Genomic DNA, 21,490 nt, shown 5'->3' with positions numbered 1-21,490 from the left:
AAGATCAAAAAGCAAGCAAACAAGCAAAACACCCGAGTCTTATGCAGAAGTGGAGCTCATCCTCCCCAAAGTCATCACTGTAGAAATTAAGAACAAAAGCAAATAAAAGAAAGCCAACCTAAGTGATGAGGCTCGGCAGCAGGTTCAAACCTGGGGCAGCTGAGGATGGACCTGACCTGGGACTGATCCTGGGGTGTCATTCTGGGTCACTCGCATGACCAATGAGAACGGGATGTGCATTTGGGTCTGAGGGGATAGTGGAGGGAGAGTGGAGGAATAAAGATCCATGTGGGGGTGATAATGAGTACCGTTGAGGCAGAGGTTGTAAGTCTGACTTACAGCTCACCATGTACACATCTGGTTCTGTTTCCTCCTCCTGTGTAGCTGTGATCATATTTCATTGAAAGGAAAAATTTAAAAAGAAGAACACTTTTTTTCTCTCACTGAAGAGACATTGATTTTAAGGCTATATGCTTAGACGATGAGACTCAAAATAGAAACTGACCTGACTGTAACTAAGGGCCACTTTGAAATCTTATGGGCACATATGCAGGGTCTGTGTGAGTGGGCGTGCATGGGTGTGTAAAACTGATGGCGTACCTCTACAATGGCAAGGTCTTCTGGTGAATGACTTTTCACCAGGCTGGTTAGAATGGATCAAATTTAGGGCGGGTAACAGGTTAGAATGGATCAAATTCAAGAAGGGACTCCCAATCTATGTTCCATCTTAAATATCAAAAACAATGATAAGAATAAATTAAAATCAATACAGAGCTTTACAGTACCATAGTGCATTGTGATGCACATTTTGTAAATAAAACTATAAATATGAAAGCACAGTGGTGTGCTTACTAAAACAAAAAACTGTTTTACAGTGAGATATCAAAGGAACAGAGATATCACATCCACAGTACACATGTGCACAGCTCATCGGGAGCAAGGCTGAATATTTAACCTTGGTGTCTAATTCGAGGGTCTTGGTTGCCACCACATGGCAAATTTCAACAGGCAAGAACAGCCGTGTGTATCTTGGTCAAACCTTTGGTGAGTGAAATTCAGACTGGTTAAAACTATTGTTAGTTCAGACAAAAACTACAAGAAGATGGAGACAGTATCGGGGGGGGGGGAGAGGGAGAGAATGATAAGATATTTTGGCTAGAGCTTTACAGAACATTGCTTAATATGAAAATAGGAACATATGCAAACTTCAAGGCTTTCAATTATGCAAAATGAGCTTTGTCTGGTATAAAGCCATGGGAACAGAATCAAAAAGTTAAATATCCATCATCTCTAGTCAAACAACTCATTCTGAGATTCCCTGAATGTCTATGCTCATATTAATAAGAGACACTGAACACCTTCAGGTCAGTCTCATGAGACTGAGGCTTGAAGCACCTGAGTGATTGTCACCAGGCTCTGGTGTCCAAGTGTTCTGAGATTTCATACAGTGTCTGCTATGACCTCCTCCTGTCCTCTGCCAAACTTCCTAGATGCTTGGGACTGTCAAACTCCCAGGGCTCCTGTCCCAGTAGCGAATTTTCCTCCTGTATCTTTTTAGTGGCTGTCTCTATATTAGGCATTTGAGTTTCCTGGCACGTGTGTCTATTAATGTACCAGCAAGGTTTCCAGAACAGAGAAAAGCTATATAAAAATTAAGGTCTTATATGCCAAAATGACTTTTGTTTTGAAATGGATTCTCAAAAAAAGAGCACAATTTGCTTTTTTCTGTACTCATTTTTAGTGCCAGGATGGGCTACATTGTCTTTCTGACAGCTGAGAAGTGAGTAATATCTAATGACAGCTAAGGAAACTGGTCTTATCATTTTACTCAAGAGGTAGGAAATTTTAAGACAGCAAATGTTCTATTATCTAAAAGCATAATATACTCCTAGCAAGTTAGAAAAACATGCTAAAGTCAACATTCCTCTCAAGGCATTTGCATGCTTGGCTGTGTGTTATCTATGGTCTGCCCGCCTATACACACACATGGGCAAGTTTATATTGCTGTCTAGATACTTATTTGTACCTGTATGATACATGTATATATTATTGGTCTTTTGAAATGCATAATAAAAGAAATTAACTTTTATTTTTGTATGCTGTTCTGTTGTAATAAAAATTCATGCTATAAATGTCAATAACTTTTAATTGTATTCTTGATAGTCTTATTACACATCTGAAATGTATTATGTACATCTGGTAAAGATATTTTGCCTATATCAATTATTATTTATTAAGTTCTCTCATGAAGATATTTAATGCACATATGTGGCTTCTTCTTGTCACAATTGATTTTTGAGAGTAAATAAGCAGAATTGGAGAAGACTGTAGATGGGTAATAGTTGAAAAATTATAAAGTTAGGTACGCAATTATAAATGCATGTGTCTACATAGGAGACTATTCCAGTTTGTGTCTAGTTCAGGGAAGAACAATCCACAAAATCATTAATTATGTTTTAGTTTGTAGTTACGAAATTCTGCTTATTTGTTGATATGCAAATGGTAAATTTTAGTTCCTGTACCAGATGGCTGTGCTCAGCAACTGCTTTCATATAGTGACAGATACAACGAAGGCACAAGTTTGAAAACATAACTTCGTTTTACGAACAGATAGGCAAATAGGAATCCAAAAGCTTGTTCCGTGGCTTCATATCACAGACCACAATCACATCATGATATTTAACCATATCCTATATGGTCTCTGTGGGACTTGGTATTCACAAGGCAAAAATTTTGCTTTCAGAAATAAATGAAATACCAACCCAAATCAAACATGTTTATGAATTAGATCAGGTTTAAAGAAAACCCAAACCGTTTTATCTACTTATGATGTGTCTATGTCAGTGTATGCTTGCATGTCCTGATGTCTGTGGCCAGGGGACGACTAATGGTAGCCATTCTCCCCTTCCCCCATGTGGGTCCCAGGGACCAAACTCAGGTCCTCGGGCTTGGTAGCAGGTGACTTTACCCACTGAACCACTGAGCCTGTATGACTTGGGGCTTTTAGATTTACTAGTAAGAGCCAAACTTCAGGTGCAGTGAAATAATAAATCAAGGTCGTCACGCAGGGGATGCGAGACTATACGAAGGTAAATACAAGAGTTCACCTTGTTGTGACCATGTTTCTAAAAGGACAAAACCTATAACCTACTGCAAAGCTTATTAAACATCCTAAAATGGAAGAATATGAGAAAGTTTTGGGCAAGATTCTCTGCTGCTGATCTGATGTAGGATTCTGAGCTCATTGCTTTGTTTTTCTTCAAATGCCTGTTTTGGGGAGGCTTTATAATTCGCAGACCAATGGTGCTGCCTTTGTTTTTGCCACTGTGACTGCTTTTATTCCAAGTCATCTTTAACCACGTCAGCGGTGATCCCTGGCTGTCCATTACAGCCAGTTAGAAATTGGAGTTAGTCTTAGGTTGTGTTTCAATTATACAAAAAGAGAAAAAAATTGCCTTGGAATTGTTGAAGGCTGATGGAATGACTAAAAATAAAATGAAAATCTTAGCAATTTATGAAAAAAAATGCTGAATAGCAGAGGTCTGTAGAATCTCCAAAACAGAAGTTCTGTGTGATCTACCAGGCCTTCGCAAAGCACTTCACTGGCCTGGGAAGCCATGTTGAAGGCTAGTAAGATAACATTGACTCTGGTGCCACCTTCTGTCCATTTACTGCTATTTCAGTTTCCTCTGTGTGGTTGAATTTGGGGTTGAAGCCTGTAATCCCCAGGACTGGAGCTGATGAGAGGAGAGAGAACACTGGTTTTGAATACTATACCGTAAACACAGACTCTTCCTGCATTTACTCTCTGTATTTACCCTGTAGAAAGTGAGATTTTTGTCAGCCGGAGCTGTCTTGTAATACAGCTAAGAGCAACAAGTCTTTCTCCTCAAGGCAGGTGTGTTGGAGCGTGGCTGTAGCCTAGTACTTGGGAAATGGAGGCAGGAGGGCAAGGAGATTATGATCTGCCTGGTAATATGAGTTTAAGGACAGCCTGGAATGCATTAGGCCCTGACACACACACAAAAAGAAAGACCAAAGTAAAACAAACAAACCCCAAACCAGAAAACAGTATGAAGCACTTTCTGCACACCATTTATGAAAAATTTAGTTACTACTTGCACTCACACTGATATCTTATCATAATGATATCTGAATAAAAAGCTATACCTTATTCATCATCCACATCAAAGTCCTGAGGCTTCATGTGCACTTCTGGGCAAATTAATGGATATTTTGTGATTCTCTTAGGAAAAGATAAAGGGCTAAAGAAGCCACTAATATTTTATGCCTTCTTGCCTCAACAAGTCCTGTCTTAAGAGTATACTCTTGACTACTTCCTATCTGCTAGATAGTGATGAACTGCAAAGACAACCCACCAACAGGGTACCGGTCTATGCAACCATAAAAGCTCTCTGGCTTTTGGATGCTGGAGGATGTAAATCCCCAAAGAATATGTTTTTATTATTGGTGATAATCGCGGTTGTCTTGTTCCTTTCGTGACTCAGAAGGAAAGTGGTTTTCCTAATGACCACTGACAGCCAATGGATTACCCCTGGGATTTGAAGGAATGTGCCATCTGGACTCACCACTGCTTCCTTTGCGTTTGGCTGGAGCTAGACAATGTGAGGTTGATCTAGTGGGTGTAGAAGGTGGACAAGTCGGAAGTCGTTGCTGCTTGCATTTTTAGGGTTTATTTAATAAAGCAATGACAGGTCTGCCCTGTCTTTGTAAAGATAATAAGTACGTGGCTTATGTGCCATATGGCTGGCAGGAGCACCCAGAAACCATGATGTGGCATCTTTTAGGGAGCCGACAGTCCAGGTAGGCTGCAGCAAGCGAGACTTTCAAGAGTGGAGAGAGAGAACTGAGGCAGGGTGGAAATGTGAACCGCTCCCATGCCTCAGCTCAGGAGTTGACACTTAGCTGTTAGGACCGAAGGAGGTGTTGGAGCCCAGCCATGCATTTGCTTGACCAGTCAGCAAGTGAGTATAAAATCCTGAGAGTGCTGACACTGGGTAACGACCATCATACAAAGTGAGGTCTGTGGGATTAACCATGGACACTTAAGATGAAGCACATCGGGGATGGGGGAGGGGACAGGAGGGGTCAGAACAACTTGGCTTATCCCAGGGATTTAAAGTAAGTCACTGTCAAAAGCACTCCAGGGGTGATGGGTCAGATGGACAGTTCTTTGTTAATAAGAAAGTTCACAATCTGAGAAAAAACATTGTTAACTGCGTTATTGAAATTTGTTATCACAAATCACAAGGCTAAAGCAAACTCAAGTGCATAAGATCACACTATATTTCTGTGGAATCTTAACTAAATGTCTAGAAGGTGTTTATAAATCGGAGCCATACCTTTTTGCTTGAAGTGCACGGTGGTACCAATTTCTAAAAAAGAAACATTTAGCAAAACAAAAACAAATAAAAATCTTTATCAACTGAGAATCAACTATGGGGATAGTTTGTCATCCTCCGCTCAGGGAGAATGAGAGTAAGGTGGGCTGGGGACAGGACAGCGGCAGGAAAGCTGAGAGAGGCTGCGTGATAGACGAATGGAAAGAAACCTTTCGAAGACCAAGTGAGCAATTAGGAGTCACAAAAAATGAGTGGCAACTGCGGATCCTCCGAGCTGTGCACATAGGCAAGTACAAGGACTCCAGCATGGCGTGTGAGTGTAGTCTTGACTGCACTGTATGCAACCGTAGAATGTGTCTGATCCCCGGCCCTACCCTGCCGTTTTGCCCCCACGCACATTGATTGACCCCAGAACTTTAAGTCCACTCCAACCTCAAGCCTCACAGTTGCTGTGTCATCGACTGAAGATGTTCTCCTAGATGCCTCTGCTTCTGGCTCAGTCACTCCAGTCACATGCCTGTCAAAAACCCGTTCCTTTCCTGAACTCAGTCCGAGCAGCACTCAGCACCTCCCGGCATGACATCACTCACTCGCTGAGAGTATTTCTCTTCCCTGAAACACAAGCCCTCCAAGGGCATCCACAGGGCATGGTCCACTGGCCACTGAGTCTAGCTCTCAGTGCAGACCATGAGATATAGAAAGTTTCAGCAAACATCCGTTGCATGTATATAATAAGTGTCAAGGTTGAATGAGATCAGGTTGGTTAAATATCTGGATTTCTTTTTAAGTGTCTTTGACAAATAACTCAAAAGACTCTTGTACCTTTGGAAGTAACTATGTATAACTTCTATGGTGTACCCTTTCCTAGCTCAGAAATGACTAAATGATTGATTAGATGTGGAAGCCCACACTGGCTGTGACATTCAGATTTTTACTTTTCCTCTGTAACCATCAGGATCCAGACCTGCATTCCTCAGTAACACAAGCTAGCAGAAAATGTAAAACGGCAGATGTTTTCAGCCACAGACAGCTTTTCGCACGAACATCTGTCATCTCATAGTCCTGCTTCCAATTATGCTTGGGTTTTGTGGCCTCGAGGGTAAAGACCCAAACCATAACTTGTTGTATGTGGCTCTCCTTGCCACCCCCGCCTGTCTATTCTCATAAATATCCATCACATCATGGGCTCTTCTTCATGCTCCTGGAACCACACTTCCTCCCCCCGGGGCACTATGGTGTCTGCAGTAAGGTCTCATCACCTTTCAGAATGGGATTGCCACTTTCAGAAAGGAGACTTTCTTGTTCTCTTTGAGGTTACCGGTCTCAATTTTCAAAGTGTCTGATGCTTCGATTAACGCCCGCCACCTCACTCTGAATACACAATGTTCCAAAACCCCAAATCTCGAATCACTGCAACACCCCAAATGCTTCTGCCCCACATAAACAGGGAGCCCAATTTAGCACGTAAGGCTCAGCTCTTTGAAACCAGGCCTGCAAAGTCACCAGGGCTCAGGACAACCTTCGGATCTCCTCTCTTGGTGATTTTTCATCTGTCTACCCAAAGCAGTCAAGAGGAGAAGTCCCCGAGCACAATAACGTTTCCTGGTATCACCGCGGCAGTCATAAAGAAGAGCATGGCTATCCCAGGGTCGGGAGCTGATAAATGATTGGCTGTGGATCATCACTAGCAACGCTAATGCCAGCCAACTTGTCCCTACGTTTGTAGGTGAGGTGGTTTGCCTGAGCTGGTCAGTCTCAGAGGGAATCGCTCTGAAGGTTCTCTTGTGTTGTGAAGGTTTGTGCTGTTCAGAGCACACTTCTGAGGGTCTAGGGACACCAGAGCCTCTCCGACCCTTTTATATCTGTAGATAGTCCAATCAACAAAGGCATGGTAGTGTACGTTCATACAGAAGCATGGAGTACATTTCCTTCTATGAGTCAGCTATGATGCCAATCACCCAATGGATTCTAGACCCTAGAGGGGACCATCTCAAGGGAAGAATTATGTGCTTTCCTTTTCTTTTCCTTTTTATATTAGCTCCACAGGTTTCACGGGAAGAAGTTTAAGCAAATGTTTGGATGGAAAGGGCCAGTGGCTCCGATGAAGCTGGGAAGTGTTTCTTAACCATTCAGGGCCCCAGCTTACATTTTCTACATGATTTGAAGAACTTGGCACGCACCGGTCTATTCCCTGGAGTAGATCAGCACTCAGTGTGCTATCCTTGCACCCAGCACACAGTTGAACAAGAGTGGTCGTTACCATCTTGTGCTGGAATCCTTCTTGAGAGGGTTGTCAATGCAGTTTTTGTAGTGAGAGGAAGATATCCTCATCAAAAAGCTGTGGAGGTGTGTGTGCTAACAATACGATGAGCAAAACAGTAGGGGACCCTGGCACTTGGAACACAAAGAAGCCAGAGCTAACTAGGCAGAATATTCTTTAGGACTCAGTTGCTAATAAGCTCACAGGAACCTGTCACCCATACAGGCTTGGGTGAGAAGCTGTGTGTTCTGAATAAGAATGTTGGGGAACAATTCGCTCTATTCTTCTAATGAAGAGGAAGAGTTTCAAGAAATAAATTGAAACACCACAATACTTTACTTTATGAAGCAACTATGCAAAGCACTTGCATGTGTATGCAATAGTGCTTTAAGTGTTTTTAAAAGACAAATCAAATGTCTAGTTACATTTTAGATACTCCTTCCTATTAGGGCAAGAAGTTGATTTCTTTGTGAAATAGAAGGTCTTTAAACTAACTTCTAGTTTCCTCTGCGAAAATGAAGTAGACTTGTGATTTTTGTGAACTATCTCCTACTTACCCTGTTCGGGACCAGATAGTCTCTTTGTGAGGAAGAAAACAGGATGATTTTGAGGTTGTTTGAAAACTTGGTTATGTGCTGCCATCTTGTGGTCACACTAGGACATGTTCCTTGGTGCAGTCGGAAGACATTATTTCTGTCCACCAGGTGGCAACAGTGAGAGAAATGACGTGTAGCTTCCCTCCTGTGCAATGTCACTCTTTAAAAGGGGTGTTCCTACGACTGCAGACAAGATTTTAATCTGGTCCACACTCCCATTTTTTCCGTTAGTGAAATATGCTCTTATGTTCTTGACCAATGCTGAATTGCCAGGGATACGGTACTTTGGAAGGATTCTCTGAACACAACCACAGTCTCTGACTTTTAAGTCTTTCGTGAAAATTTCTTCCTACATATTGATCTTGCTTCAGAAAACATGTTAAATAAGCGAGCATAGAGGTGCAGGTTAGAAGTATAAGCAAACACATCTGCCGTAAGGGTACGGACAAAACTTGGGGCGTGGGGATTCTAGAGAAGGTTCTAGATGTTCTCAGTGTTGTCAAATTCTGACTTTTTAACCCCTGAGAAGGGGGCAAAAGGGAATGAATTTAACACTAAGAAAGGCGAGTGCTCAGAAAATTTTGTTTATGCTGATTATACTAACGTGCCTTTCATTTTTGACTTTCAGATGCTTTATAAGCAGCTATGTTAGAAAAAAACCTGCATTCTCAAAAACACTGGAGAGTCTCTCTGGGCGTGGACAAACATCGTCCTTTCGTTATCAACAAGATGCTATTTCTCAAGCACCAAGTTAAGTGTGCGGACATGTTAGTTTGCTAAACACCACCACCCCAGTGAATGCGTGAGACAGTGAATGAACTCGCTTAAGACCTCAGGGACCAGCCCAGCTAGGGACCTAGGAGGAGAAATTGTAGTCAGAACCACAGTACCTCAAGTCCTAAGCCAGGGCATCACTGGGAGGTAAGTCATTTCAAAAGCCCTATCAAGAGGGGGCTCTGGCCTTTCATTCTGTGATCTCTGTCTTCCTCTGTATTCTTTCTTCTCCCCCCTCTTTCCTTTCTTCTCCCTCTCATCTCTTCTCCTAAAGTGAGGACTTGAAGATATTTCACTAGAAACTTGTTTCAGTTAGAGAACTTTCGTGTTATCTAAGAGAACGTGAGTATCTTATCAGATACAGAAAAGCCGTCTTTCTTTGGAGTTCCGTGGTGGGGTTAGAGGGCGGCGGGCCGGAATGAAACAGCAAGACTTTAAGATCAGAAGTAGCATTGCATAGCTTGGCGTTTGACCACAGCTCTGCCCCACAGCTCACCAGCCTCCATTCCTCCCTGTTTACACGGAGGGGTCCGGGGAAGGACTGGAGTTGACACTGTACAGTTGTTGTGATTCCAGGGCATTTATTTGAACATAAGTATCTCATTTATTACCTGATGCAGACGTGTTGAATAAGAGAATAACAGCCCTTATCTATGACACAACCCCTTCAGCGAGGCCGATTTTCTGCCGCGTTTGCTACAGGTTTGAAAATTAACACATCGGTAGCTGACTTTATACACTTAGTGACAATTTTTTCTGGGTCAGAGTTAATAATTTTCTGGGTAGAGTGTCCACAATGGATAAAGGTTTTGTCTTCCAGAGTTCCAGAGGCTTGAATGTTGTATGTAGGAAATGTGGTTTAAATCACTAAGACGGTCAATGAAAAAAGAAAAAGTGGGGGTGGTCAGGTGGTGGGGTGGAGAGAGGATGGAGGGAAGGGGGGGGTGACTCCAACCTTTCCTCTCCTTCCCTTGCTGTCACTGAGGTCTCAGAGAATAACATTTGCAAGGCTCCTCTGTAGAAACTGGTGGGGTTTTGTTCTTTGACATTTTATGTGTGCCGAGGTTTTGAAAAATAAAACCTTTATTATTATAGTGGCTTAAAAGAGGGACATTTTTATTAATTCAATTTTGAAAGCCACACTTTGGAAGTTATTAGTTTCTTCCTCATGGGCTTCTCTGCTCTACTCAGAGGCTTTAGGGATTAGCAGCCTCTACCTCCAAGTATGATTATTTTCCCTTTTGTCAAAGAAAAAGATATGCCCTGTGATTCCTATTTGTATTGCTAGAGCTTTTGATTTCTTCCATGTATGATATTCAATTTGTTTAAATCTTAGTGCCTAATATTTCTAGAATATTGGTTTCCGGGAATCATGGGGAATCAGTCTGGGTCTAAGTAAGAGAGGAAAAGGTAGCCTGAACCTCAGTGTTGAGGATCTTCCATAGCTGTCCTTGTTTGCTTACATTATTGCAGAGGAGCCAACCCAGGGATCCAACCCTGCGTCTCACACAGGCTAGACAAGTGCCCTACTAGTGAGCTCTGCCCTCATTCCGAGGTTGCATTGGGGCGTAGGCTAGAAGCAGGCAGCTGTTGCCTTCGGTAACACAAGCTTTCTGCCTCCTCCTGGGGAGAGACCGTGGATGTGCTGAGGTGGAAAACATGCCAGAGTGGAAGGACTAGACAGCCTGAGCTGCTTCTCACCCTACCCCTGTTCGAACCCTGAGCAAGACAGATGTTTCCTAGCCTTGGAGAAGCTGGGAAGTAGGGGAGACTCTAGAACATGTGAACAGTGCAGATATTTAGATGAGATATTTATTTATATTCTATCAATGTTGCTGTCTCTGAGGAAACAGATTGTATATGATCTTCACTTTCTTTTTTGTAGTCTCAGGATTTAAAAAAAATCTTGTCAAGAGGAGATAGTGTTTTTATTTTAAAAATGTAAAACTATAGAAAACAAATTATGCGTTAAAATATTTGCAGGGTAGTATGGAAACAGTGCAGTAGACGTCCCCTACAATATATACATATATGAGGGTGATCTAAGTAAAATCGCAAGATAAGTGGGGACACAGCCTTAGCTGGACATCTCTTTGTCAACAAACAAAACTTTCAGTCCTGGAAATATCTTGCCTCTATCCAGTTGTTAGGCAGAGGGGTCCCATGGAACCTCCAAACAACCTAGCATGTCGCAAAGAACCTAAGTTGCTTTGCACAAACTGTTGACAAGGCTGCGTTGTTGAAGACAGCACCTACACAGTTTGTAACATGGAGAAATCACACTGGTGCCTACATTAGCCTTTATCCCTTTGGGCTCGCATCTTTGCTACAGGGAGGTACTTTGTGAATTAACAAAGGAGAAACGTGAACACCAACCCAGCTACAAAACCTTTGACCTATAATGGTGTCCTGCCCGCAAGATAAACTAGAGCGATGGTGTCACCATGGTGGTAGCCAACCAATGTCTGGTTTGCATTAAGGCCCACTCGATGAGATAGAACCCATACCCACCACAGCTTGAGTGACCAAGAACCTGAAACTAGATAGCCCAGGGACGTAGGTAAAGGGAAATACTATAATAAAATGATTCCTAAGGACATTCTGTTATACTCATAGATCAGGGCCTTGCTCAGCCATCATCAGAGAAGCTTCCTCCTGCAGTAGAAGGAAACAAATACAGAGACTCAACGCCAGACAACTCGCAGAGAGAGAGAGAGAGAGAGAGAGAGAGAGAGAGAGAGAGAGAGAGAGAGAGAGAGGAGAGAGAGAGACCTTAGACCTCTCAGCCCTAAATGGAATGTCTCCATCAGCCCCTTCCCCTGGGGGATTAGAGAACCCTACAGAAGAGGAGGATCAAGGAGTTTAAGAGCCGTAGGCGATGGAAGACACCAAGTAAATGAGGCCTCTAAATCTGTGGGCTCGACGTACAGATGAATTCACAAAGGCGGAGGAAGTTTCCCGGGAAGCACTCTCAATATCAGCATGTACGAAACAGCTGCTAAGGGAAGCAAAGGGAAGCAGTAGGAGTGGACAGAGAAAGGAGACCAGCTCTGTGAAGAACTCTAAACTCAGATAAACCCTACCGTTGTCTGGCATGGTGGAAGGGGGCCTTTATAAGTGCCATTCTCCCATCAGTCACTGGCTCAAGCTGCCAGGCTGAGGGCAGTGCATGAGGAGCCTTTCAGCTGCGAGCCATCAGCTGCCAGTACTTCAAGCCGAAGGAAGCAGACACGCTCCAGGCTTGAAGGAGTAATGTAGGCGAGGTGCCCTTTGTGGTGCATGGTCCAGTGTGCTCTCAGGGAGCATCTTTCCTTATGCTAGGAAAGATGGCAAAGAAAGTGGCTCCCAGGATCCCGAATGCCCACAACCTTCTCTGGGAACTACAGGGAAAGTCCTAAGGAAGGTTCTGATTGACTTGAGTCACAGGCTCAGCACTAACATGCCGCTCTGTTCAAGTCTGGAGTATACATTTAAAACTGCATTATTTTGTTTATATTGTGCACATTGCTTTTTAAATCCAAGGATTATGATAAATAATAATTTCAAGTATTTGGAATGCTCTGATGATTGTATGTATCTATGTAACATCACTTCAAACAAGCTATAGAATGTGTTCCTTCCCCCACAAAATTTCCCCTTTGCCGTGAACTTGAAAGGAGCAGGTTTTAATTTCTACTGTTTCAAGTGTTCCTGGACTTCATATCATTATAAATATGCTACATGCTATAAATCAAATCTAGGGAAATTTTTTTTTTTTGGTTTTTCGAGACAGGGTTTCTCTGTGGCTTTGGAGCCTTTCCTGGAACTAGCTCTTGTAGACCAGGCTGGTCTCGAACTCCCAGAGATCCGCCTGCCTCTACCTCTTGAGTGCTGGGATTAAAGGCATGCGCCACCACCGCCTGGCTCCAGGGAAAAAAATTTAAAAGCATTTTTTTTTCTGATTACTTGGCAGTTGGCTGGCAATATTCTAAGCAGACTGCACCCCTTCCCTACAAGTTTAGTTGGCAGGTATCACAAAATGAGACGAAAGAGAAGGCAGCATGGTTGAAGTCTAATTTCTCTAAGGACTGTGTCTTCCCAGTGTGAAGTGGGAAAGCAATAGAAGAGGCTTATACAGGCCTACAGACACCTTAGACTTAGCTTGATGTACTGGTGGCTCTTCCTGTAAGGTATATGACAGCTCTGGGCTCTGCCCCGTGGATTGTTATAGAAAATAAGTCTCATTTATCACTCACAGTGTGAACATAGGACTCCAGTAAAATCAAGGCTGCTCTTTCAAATTCTGAGGGTTCCATATTTACCCTGGTAGGCTTAATTTTTAATAATAAGTGCACTAAAGTGTTCCAGAATGCCTACAGGCTTACGTTGAACAAAGGGTTCTCTGGGGTCTGTAATTCAGAAAAGGTATGTGTGAGATCAGAATGCTCACAAAGCATGCACACTCGACACAGTTGTCAGTGGGAGCTCCTGGCCTGGCAGGCAGTTTTGTCTTTAAAGAGGTAACAAGTGTTTCTGGCCTTGTCCCTAGAATGCTCCGAATTGTACCTGTGGGCACCATCTTGGTCTTTAGGCTCTTGCTATAACAGAGGCTAGATAACTGCTTTATAACGACGCAGCCCAAACCCTCTCTAGTTGCTGATTCTATTAAGTTGTTAAAGCAGAAATAGATTCTAAGATCTATGCTTTGGACTACACATATTCTGTATATTTTAATGATTTTTTGCCCCTTCGTCTATTTGAATTGCTAAAAAAGGATTAAAAGCAAAGGTTTGCATGGATCTCTAGAGGGTTTTACTTTTTTCCTTTTCCTGCCTCTTTTTGGTTTTACTCCCTGCCCTCTTATTCCAAGGTCTAAACTGTGCATTTCAGAATCATTTAAATATACATTTTAGGTTCAAAATCCTGAAGGATTCAATGCAAGCAATTTTTTAATCCATGTAATGTGAGTTTTCATTTTTGTATGTTTCAAAATCAAAAACATTTGAATGCCGCGAAAGGAATAAGCAACTGGCCTGTGGAATTTGAATGCAGAGAGCATAAGTGAATCCGTGAGACTTCCTAGGTTTAAACGTTCCTGGAAATAAGAAGATTAGGGATTTAAAAATGTCGGAGTGCTCTGTGCTCCCCGTGCCTACATCTGTGCGGTTGAATGTGACAATGTGACAGTGCAGGCCTTGGTAAGGGAAGCTATGCCTCTGGTGCCTTCTGGTGGCTTTCTTCCTTGATCTGCAGGAAACCTCAGTCACAAGGTTTCTGTGTCTACAAGTCCTTCTGTATACTCCTGCCACAGATGACCACAAGTACAATATCCATCCAAACTCCTCCCAAACTTCCTAAAAACAAGGCTTACAATCTGATATTCCTACAACTGAAAAAGCTAGACCCTACCACAAACTCTATAAGAAGCTGTAAGATTCTATGGATGCTCAGCTGGTAAGCAGACCCAGTATACCCCAGACAACGAACCTTAGGTAATTCTACTGCTATAGAACACACAGTACCTGTGCTTGCCATACATTCCGCCAAGGTGATCTTTCTCATAACAAAGCAAAAATTTCTACTGTATCTTTCGTAACTCCTCCATCCCTACCTCTTTCTCTCCCTCCCTCCTTCCCTCCCTTCCTCCCCCCTCCTTCTCCCCCCTCTTGTTCTTCCTTCCCTTTGTCTTCTTACCTTGTCAAATGCAAAAGAACAGAAGTAAGAAACTCAGGGAAATGCCTCTCCCACTAGATGTTAAGAACCAAATGGGCTTTATATTGAACACCTGTCAGTGAGGCTTTCTGGATTCTAACTTTTGTGTGTGCTGGGTTACTCTGTTTCTCAAATCCCTCTCCCCCTTTCTGCTGTTCAGCTTCCCTTCCCTGGGAAAGCATCCTTGACCTATTGACCTAAAGTACCCGGTTCTGTTTTCCTCAGCACCTTGAAGGTACCCTAATATGGCAATTAACAGAGCTGACTTGTCTACACCACAGACTTTACCATGCGCTCTGTAAACCTTCCTTGTGTAGACACTGTGCTTGACTTCCTCTGCACACTTATTCCCAAAGGCCTAGCTCAGAACACATTCTAGGATAACATTTCTTTGAGTAAATCAATGGTGTCTTCATAACACTGTTCAAGGCCAAATTAACTTAGTTTGAGCCCAAAATGAGTTTGATTGAGAGCTATCAAGGAATGCTCTTTCTTGTGTTCCTAGTGAGTAGGCAGCTTAAGGAAGAGAAAACATGAACTCTAAAGGAAACGCTACAAAGCAAAAGCCAGAGCAAGAGGGGAGCAAAGAGAAGCCCACAGCCGGAGGATCAGAATGGGAGAGTTGAGCCTCCAGGGAATCAGTCTCTCTTTTCCAGCTGCCCTCAGAAGCATTTGGTGGCAAACTTACCTGTGTTTCGGAACTCTGGGGAGATAATTTGAAAGTTCCCCAAGTTACAGGAGCTTGTGAATCAACAACAACGTTCAAGTTATTGTTTAGTGTCTGCTCTCCAATCACTACTTGCTTCTGAGCAATGAGAAGGCAAACCACACAGGTAATTTCAACAAACAAACCCAAAACATTGTCCAATGGTCAAACAAGTTTTACAACATATAACATGGCTGGGGTATTTGGAGCTGTGTGAGCTAGATAGAGCATCTAGGAGAGCTAGAGTGAACACCCTAGGTACTGCTCTCTTCCACTGCCAGGAGTAGCCACGCCCCCTGTCCCACTCCCATCCCTGCTAAAAGGATGCAATGCCTGCCCCAGTGTTCTCTTGGGCAGTAGCAGAAGTCATGCTGGAAATGCAAGGTCCCTAAGGTGGACAGATGAGCAAGAAACTTTCCTATGAATTATTGTAAAGATAGCATATTGGTGGTGCTGGTGTCAAGTGTGTATACGTGTCACAGACATGAGGAAAGGGTTTTTTTCCTAGTGTTAGTGAAAAGCAGATCGGTGTAGTCACTATGGCAGCCTTGGCTCCCCCGTGGCCAATTAGAAACCTGGATAAATGCTTGGAAGGTCCCTCCTCCCCCGATCCGTGGTGGATAGAAGCTGACAATTCTCAGCAGAGTCCCAGTGAGTAGTGGGCTGACTCCCCTCTTACATCTGGCACATAGGAACCCCTTAAATTGGAATCCCATTCTCATTAATTCACGCTGCGTTCTGACTTGGCAGGCGTGTTTCCTCACAGCGGTGTGTGAGGGGAGATGTAAGGGGCGTGCTTTACCTTTCGTTTTCTCCATCAAAGTGCTCGTTTAATTTAATACCTACAAATAACTTAGGATGATGAAAGAGCATCGTGAGGAAAGAGGAACTGTGTAAAAAGAAGTTGTTACTGAGGTTAATTTGTATCCTGCCTCTTTAGAAATTGCTGTTTCCTTCAGAGAGATTCTACAGTGGCTCTCCGGTGTTTGCATGACAGTGACCAGTGGCTAGCGGTGATTGGTGTTACTCTCCAAACTACTATTTTTGTTTTGTTTGAAGGGAGTCCAAGAGAATATGTATATGGGAATGCAAGATGAACCTGAACAAAATGTAGAGAAAAAGAAACCGAGAAGTGTGTATAGGAGAATAAGAACTGCAGGTGACAGAGGGAGAGGGAACCAAGGGACAGACTAAAAATAAGGTCTATATTCAGAAGGAGACTATGGTATGGCGTTTCATCAAGGTCTGGGAACACGCTGATACCTTCATACTTGGAGGAGTATGGACTATACATATCCTGTCTGGGTAGAGGGATGCTGAGGATTAAACCAAAGACCCATGGCATGCCAAGCAAGCTCTCTATTACTGAGCCACTTGCTCATTCATCTCCCTCCCCTTTCACCTCTCAGCGCTTTCTCTAGGGACTCTACCTCCATGCTGTGTCCAAGAACCCAGAGATAAGCTCCTGAAGAAAAGATCTACTCCAGCTCTGTCCGCAATGCCGCTCACAGCACTTTCATGCTGAATAGCTTGTGGGGAACACTAACGCAAGCCCTGCTGGGGTACACTCAGCAGACCAGAGGAGCCCATGCCAGCCTTTTCTGCCCATGCAGGACCCTGGTCTTCTCATTCTGTGTATGCCAACATTTTCCACTGTAAATCTTATTGAGCTCTTCGTAGGAGGCTTTGTTCCTTTTAATTAAAAAGACAAGACTGCCAATTACTTAAACTTAATCCCCAAATGTAATTGTTACTTTGAAAGATTCTTTTTTCCATAAAGCTCATGCAAGAGTAATATTTCCAACAAATTAAAATTTAGTGGAAGCTTGAATTTTCAAAAAAACATCATTTTCAAATCCCAGCTGGTTCTGGAAATCAAAATAGCGCAGCAAGGCATAAACAAAGGGATGAGACCAGGAAAGACTGACTGGGGTCCACAGATCCAAACGAGAGGAATAAGAAAATATGAAAGAAAAACCCTAATACTCAGAATTTCCCTTCCTGGAAATCATGTTGTCAGGCCTTTAGCCATTTAGCTTGAAGCCAAATGTAAATCCAGAGAGAAATAACACTGCAAAGCTGCTGGTGGACATTTCAGTAAGGTAGTGGGTACATCTCATAGAGATTCGTGATAGCAGATTTCAGTAAGACTGGATCAGTAAACAAATCAAACAAAGAGGACAAAGGCATAGAGAAGTAAGACATGGACATGGGAGTAAGACCTCACCATTCAGTGGCATTCAGTGACTTACTGACACCACGTGAAGTAATGGCACAGCTGCAATTGTCACTCACAAGTGAGGAAAATCATCAGGAAGACTGCTGATACCTATCCTAAAAAGCCAGAGAAGAAGGTGTACAGATTGTGCCTTAATTGTTCTCTTGTGTGTTAACCGCAGCCATGAAACCCGATATGGACAAGTTCAACAGAGCCGTCATATATGGGCTGCCCGTGCATGCTTCCCCACTGATAGGGCATAAATTTCAATTTAAATTTCTACTACAGCCAGTGAAATTTCTGTGAGTGTGTTATGTTATGGCTGCGTGAGTCTTCTCAGAAGAAGTAAGACCCTTATTTCTGTCAGTGAATAGGCAGGGATAGACGTGTTTCAAAACTTAAAATTCCCTAGACACAATCCATCTCTATCTTTGGCTCGTACAAACGGCACATCCTTTGGCTTGTTGACTTTGGGATACTATGGTGTGGTAGTGTGGTCACTGAGAAGTGAGTGTGCCACACAGCAAAGAAGGGTGACATTTTGAGGCTCCTCTTTAAGATTTTTATTCTGGTATGGGTAAAAACTAAGACAAAACCTCTTTCTTTTTCACTTGGCCTTGAAGTAGTTTTTATCTTAAGCTTCTTAGCAGGGTGGGCGTGTAAATCATGCTTGGCATTCACAATAATCAAACTACAAGGAAACCCCACGCAAGTCACGTCTTTCTGATGCTCATGTCCACGTGGCATGAACATACCTCTCAGGACAGTGGTCTCAAAAGCCACAGAAGAATGTGCATCTGAATATGATTATTGAAAATTCAATATGCTTTCTTTCTAGCGTCCTTCTTCATATAGTATTTAAAATACCACTTTGAGCTTGTAGGCATGAAAAATACAATTTCTTTCCCATTTCACAGTTGGAAAAACTGAATTACAGAGAACAATGCTAGTAATTACCCATAATTAATAGAGGTGTGTATGCAAATCAGTCTGTAAGTGTGTGAAATTAGATGTAGTGATGCCAGACAGCCCTTTTCCTGTGTTTCTAAGTGCTTTCGTGCAAATCTCTGTGTTAGTCAGGCATACAAATATGACTTTCCAAAAAACTGTATGGATAATAGAGTGACTATTATGAATGTATGTATTGTAGTGTGAAAAACCAATTAGATGGATCATTGCAACTTGTTAGATAGGTGTATATCTAATGAGCATTATGAATACATATATAATGATGGTTGGTAATGTATTATATAAATCTATAGATGGCCTGGGTTTAGTATGAGGTAGAGTGGATTTGAGTATACTTTGGGCAATAAAATGTGTGGGAAGAAGTATCAATTTGTTATGATTATGGGGGTTGGTTAAGATAGTCCATACCAAAGACCTAATAATGAATTGGTAAATGAGAAACACATTATGTATGTTAGATATTATTGTTATTCTTTATATTACCAGTGCTGTACCAGATGAACATGTTAGATTTAAAAGTTGATAGGGGCATCTTCTCCTTGATTTCCAGCATGATATATTCAGATAATAAGTGAAAATGTGAGGGTTATCCAGGCATCTCTGCAGCATGGGTTATATGCAGGGTTTTCCCCCTCCTATTCTCCCTTCCATTCTCTTGGAACCCGATTTAAAGAACCCATGCACAGAAGAGTCCCCGTAGGGGCAGATGTGTCTCTTTCTAAACTGTAAGTGGAGCCTAGCTGTTGGGCTCCCAGATTTGTTCATAAGGACACCAGTCTCCTTTGGGGAGAAAACAAAGCAGGGCAACTTCAAATTCACGTAAATCTGGTTGGTTTGCGGATTCGATTGTGCGCTTTTTTAAACTTTAGTTTTGGAGAATTTGCTTTGTTTTCAGAGTGAACTTTTAGATAGCTACATTAATCATGCAAACCCAGCCATGTGCAATATGTTTTTATCAATCGGAAAACAGGGACTGAATGGCAAGCAGCTGTGAACAAACCTAGCGCAATGCCTGGACCTGGAAGATAATCTCAACATTTCCCAGATCTACTTGCCACATGGGGTTAGTGATTGGAAAGGCTGTTCACTTGGGATAAATAATCAGATGAGAGACAAACAAATAAGACACATTCATTCCTGTTCTTTAAAAAAAAATAATATAGGCAGTGATTGGAGAAGGGTTGGCTGATAAAGTCCTGAGAGGCGCACGCTCAGGGGAAATTTTGCTTAGAAGCTGTAAAGACGAAAGAATGGTGGTTGTCCTTGTCCTCCCTTCTTAAACTTGATTTTAACTGTCTAATGTTCTTTTCCTTGCCCCAGACTGAAGCCATCCTCCTTCTCAATGTGAGGGCATCTTTCAGTAAGATGAAAGGTTAAGCCCAAGTTGGCTGAAGGGAGACACCACCACTGCCCAGGCTCACAGAAACCCCTGGAAATGGCTCGAGCCAAACAAAGTGAGAAAATTATCTAGAAATTTAGAGCTGATTCTTCCCTCATTTTATAATTCACCGGATTTTCTGCAGTGCTATAGTTGAGGTATTTATGCAAATATATGCAATTCAGGACTCATTTCAGAATGAATAAATCTAAATTAAAATTAATGGGAAAATCCAACTATCAGAAACAAATCAAGAAAGAAGCAGCATTTATTCTCCACACATATATATTATTAATAATTGATATTCTAATTAATATACAGATATATTAATTAGGGAATAGTAAAGCACCCTCCTTTTGTTGTTTTGGTTTGTGTTTGACCCAGAGGTAACTGCACTGGAAAATTTCTATTTGGCCACAGGCAATATATATTACCTTTGGTGTCATTCAGTATTGTGGTATCACTGCAGACAGGGCAATTCATTCCCAGATGGCCTGAGGGCCCCTGGTGGTTGGGACAGGAGAGGATTAGAGGGGCCACCCTCTAATGGGAGGCACTAACTGTGTTATGGTTAGGGGATGAGGTTCTTTCTATTGAAGAGGGCAGGCAGTGAGCAGCCTTTTTTTGTGACTTTCATGTCACCTTGAAGAAATCAATTGGTCTAACATCCTTCAGGCCATTTGCCTCAAACAACAATCACAAGACATGGTTAACACTTTGGGGATGGAAGCTAAGATCCCAAATAGACAATGACAATATGTAACAGTTAATTAAATAATGGAATGATACACAATAGTGGTGGCCACAGTAAGATATGCTTTTATAGGTGTTTGAAGACTGATTGTCACTCTAAAGGCTCAGGCATTCTGTCATTGTCTTTTCTTTACACAGGAAGGTGCATTTCACATGGGAGGCCTTCTTGAATGGAAAGAGAAGGAGAAAAAGTGATTGGGTCCCTAGAAAGGTGGTGCCCTTGCCAAGAACAGGGCATTTAAGAGAACTGGGCATTCTCCAGGGACCTCTCCCACCAGCTATCCCATGTCTCCATGAACAGCTTTTCAATCCCTACTAGCAGAAGCCAAATGTATTAGTAGAAGATGAACTACATTTTCTAAAAACTATCTAAGAAAGCTAACTACAGTCTACATAACACAAAATCAAGCGAGGGTCATTCTCCAATCAAGAATTCAGTATTTGGGAAGCAAAGTTCCACAGCATTCAACAAGATCAGTCCCTCGGTGAGGCTGCGCTTCAATGTGCGGCAGCTGTCCTCTGTGAACAGTGTCTGGCGTCCCTTTGTTCAGCCACAACGCATGATCCTGAGTCTGTGCCTGCAGAGCCACTGTCACAGAGACCTTCGGAGTCATCCTGATACTGTGCAAAGCTCATCTCGGACAGGGCATGACCTCTTCGCAAATGTGATCCACGGAGGCAGATGTGTGTGTGTGTGTGTATGTGTGTGTGTGTCTGTGTGTGTGTCTGTGTGTATGTGTGTGTGTGTGTGTATGTGTGTGTGTCTGTGTGTGTGTGTCTGT

General features: G+C 42.5%; 1 protein-coding gene across 7 annotated transcripts in view; it reads right to left on the bottom strand.

Moving 5' to 3' along the window:
- The window catches only part of Lsamp (limbic system associated membrane protein), a 2,112,174-nt gene that overhangs the window by 7,854 nt on the left and 2,082,830 nt on the right, over positions 1-21,490 (bottom strand). For 4 of the 7 annotated variants that reach the window (XM_075962648.1, XM_075962642.1, XM_075962655.1 and 1 more), the window contains one exon: positions 5,364-5,396. The exons of the other annotated variants lie outside the window; for them this stretch is intronic. In XM_075962648.1, the coding sequence (XP_075818763.1) occupies positions 5,364-5,396 (33 nt within the window). The remainder of the gene's footprint in view (positions 1-5,363; positions 5,397-21,490) is intronic. 7 annotated transcript variants of the gene reach the window in all.

The sequence above is a fragment of the Microtus pennsylvanicus genome, chromosome 1, assembly GCF_037038515.1.
Source record: "Microtus pennsylvanicus isolate mMicPen1 chromosome 1, mMicPen1.hap1, whole genome shotgun sequence".
Taxonomy (NCBI): domain Eukaryota; kingdom Metazoa; phylum Chordata; class Mammalia; order Rodentia; family Cricetidae; genus Microtus; species Microtus pennsylvanicus.
Note: the sequence above shows the minus strand (reverse complement) of the source record. Positions and strands in the feature narration are given on the sequence as shown.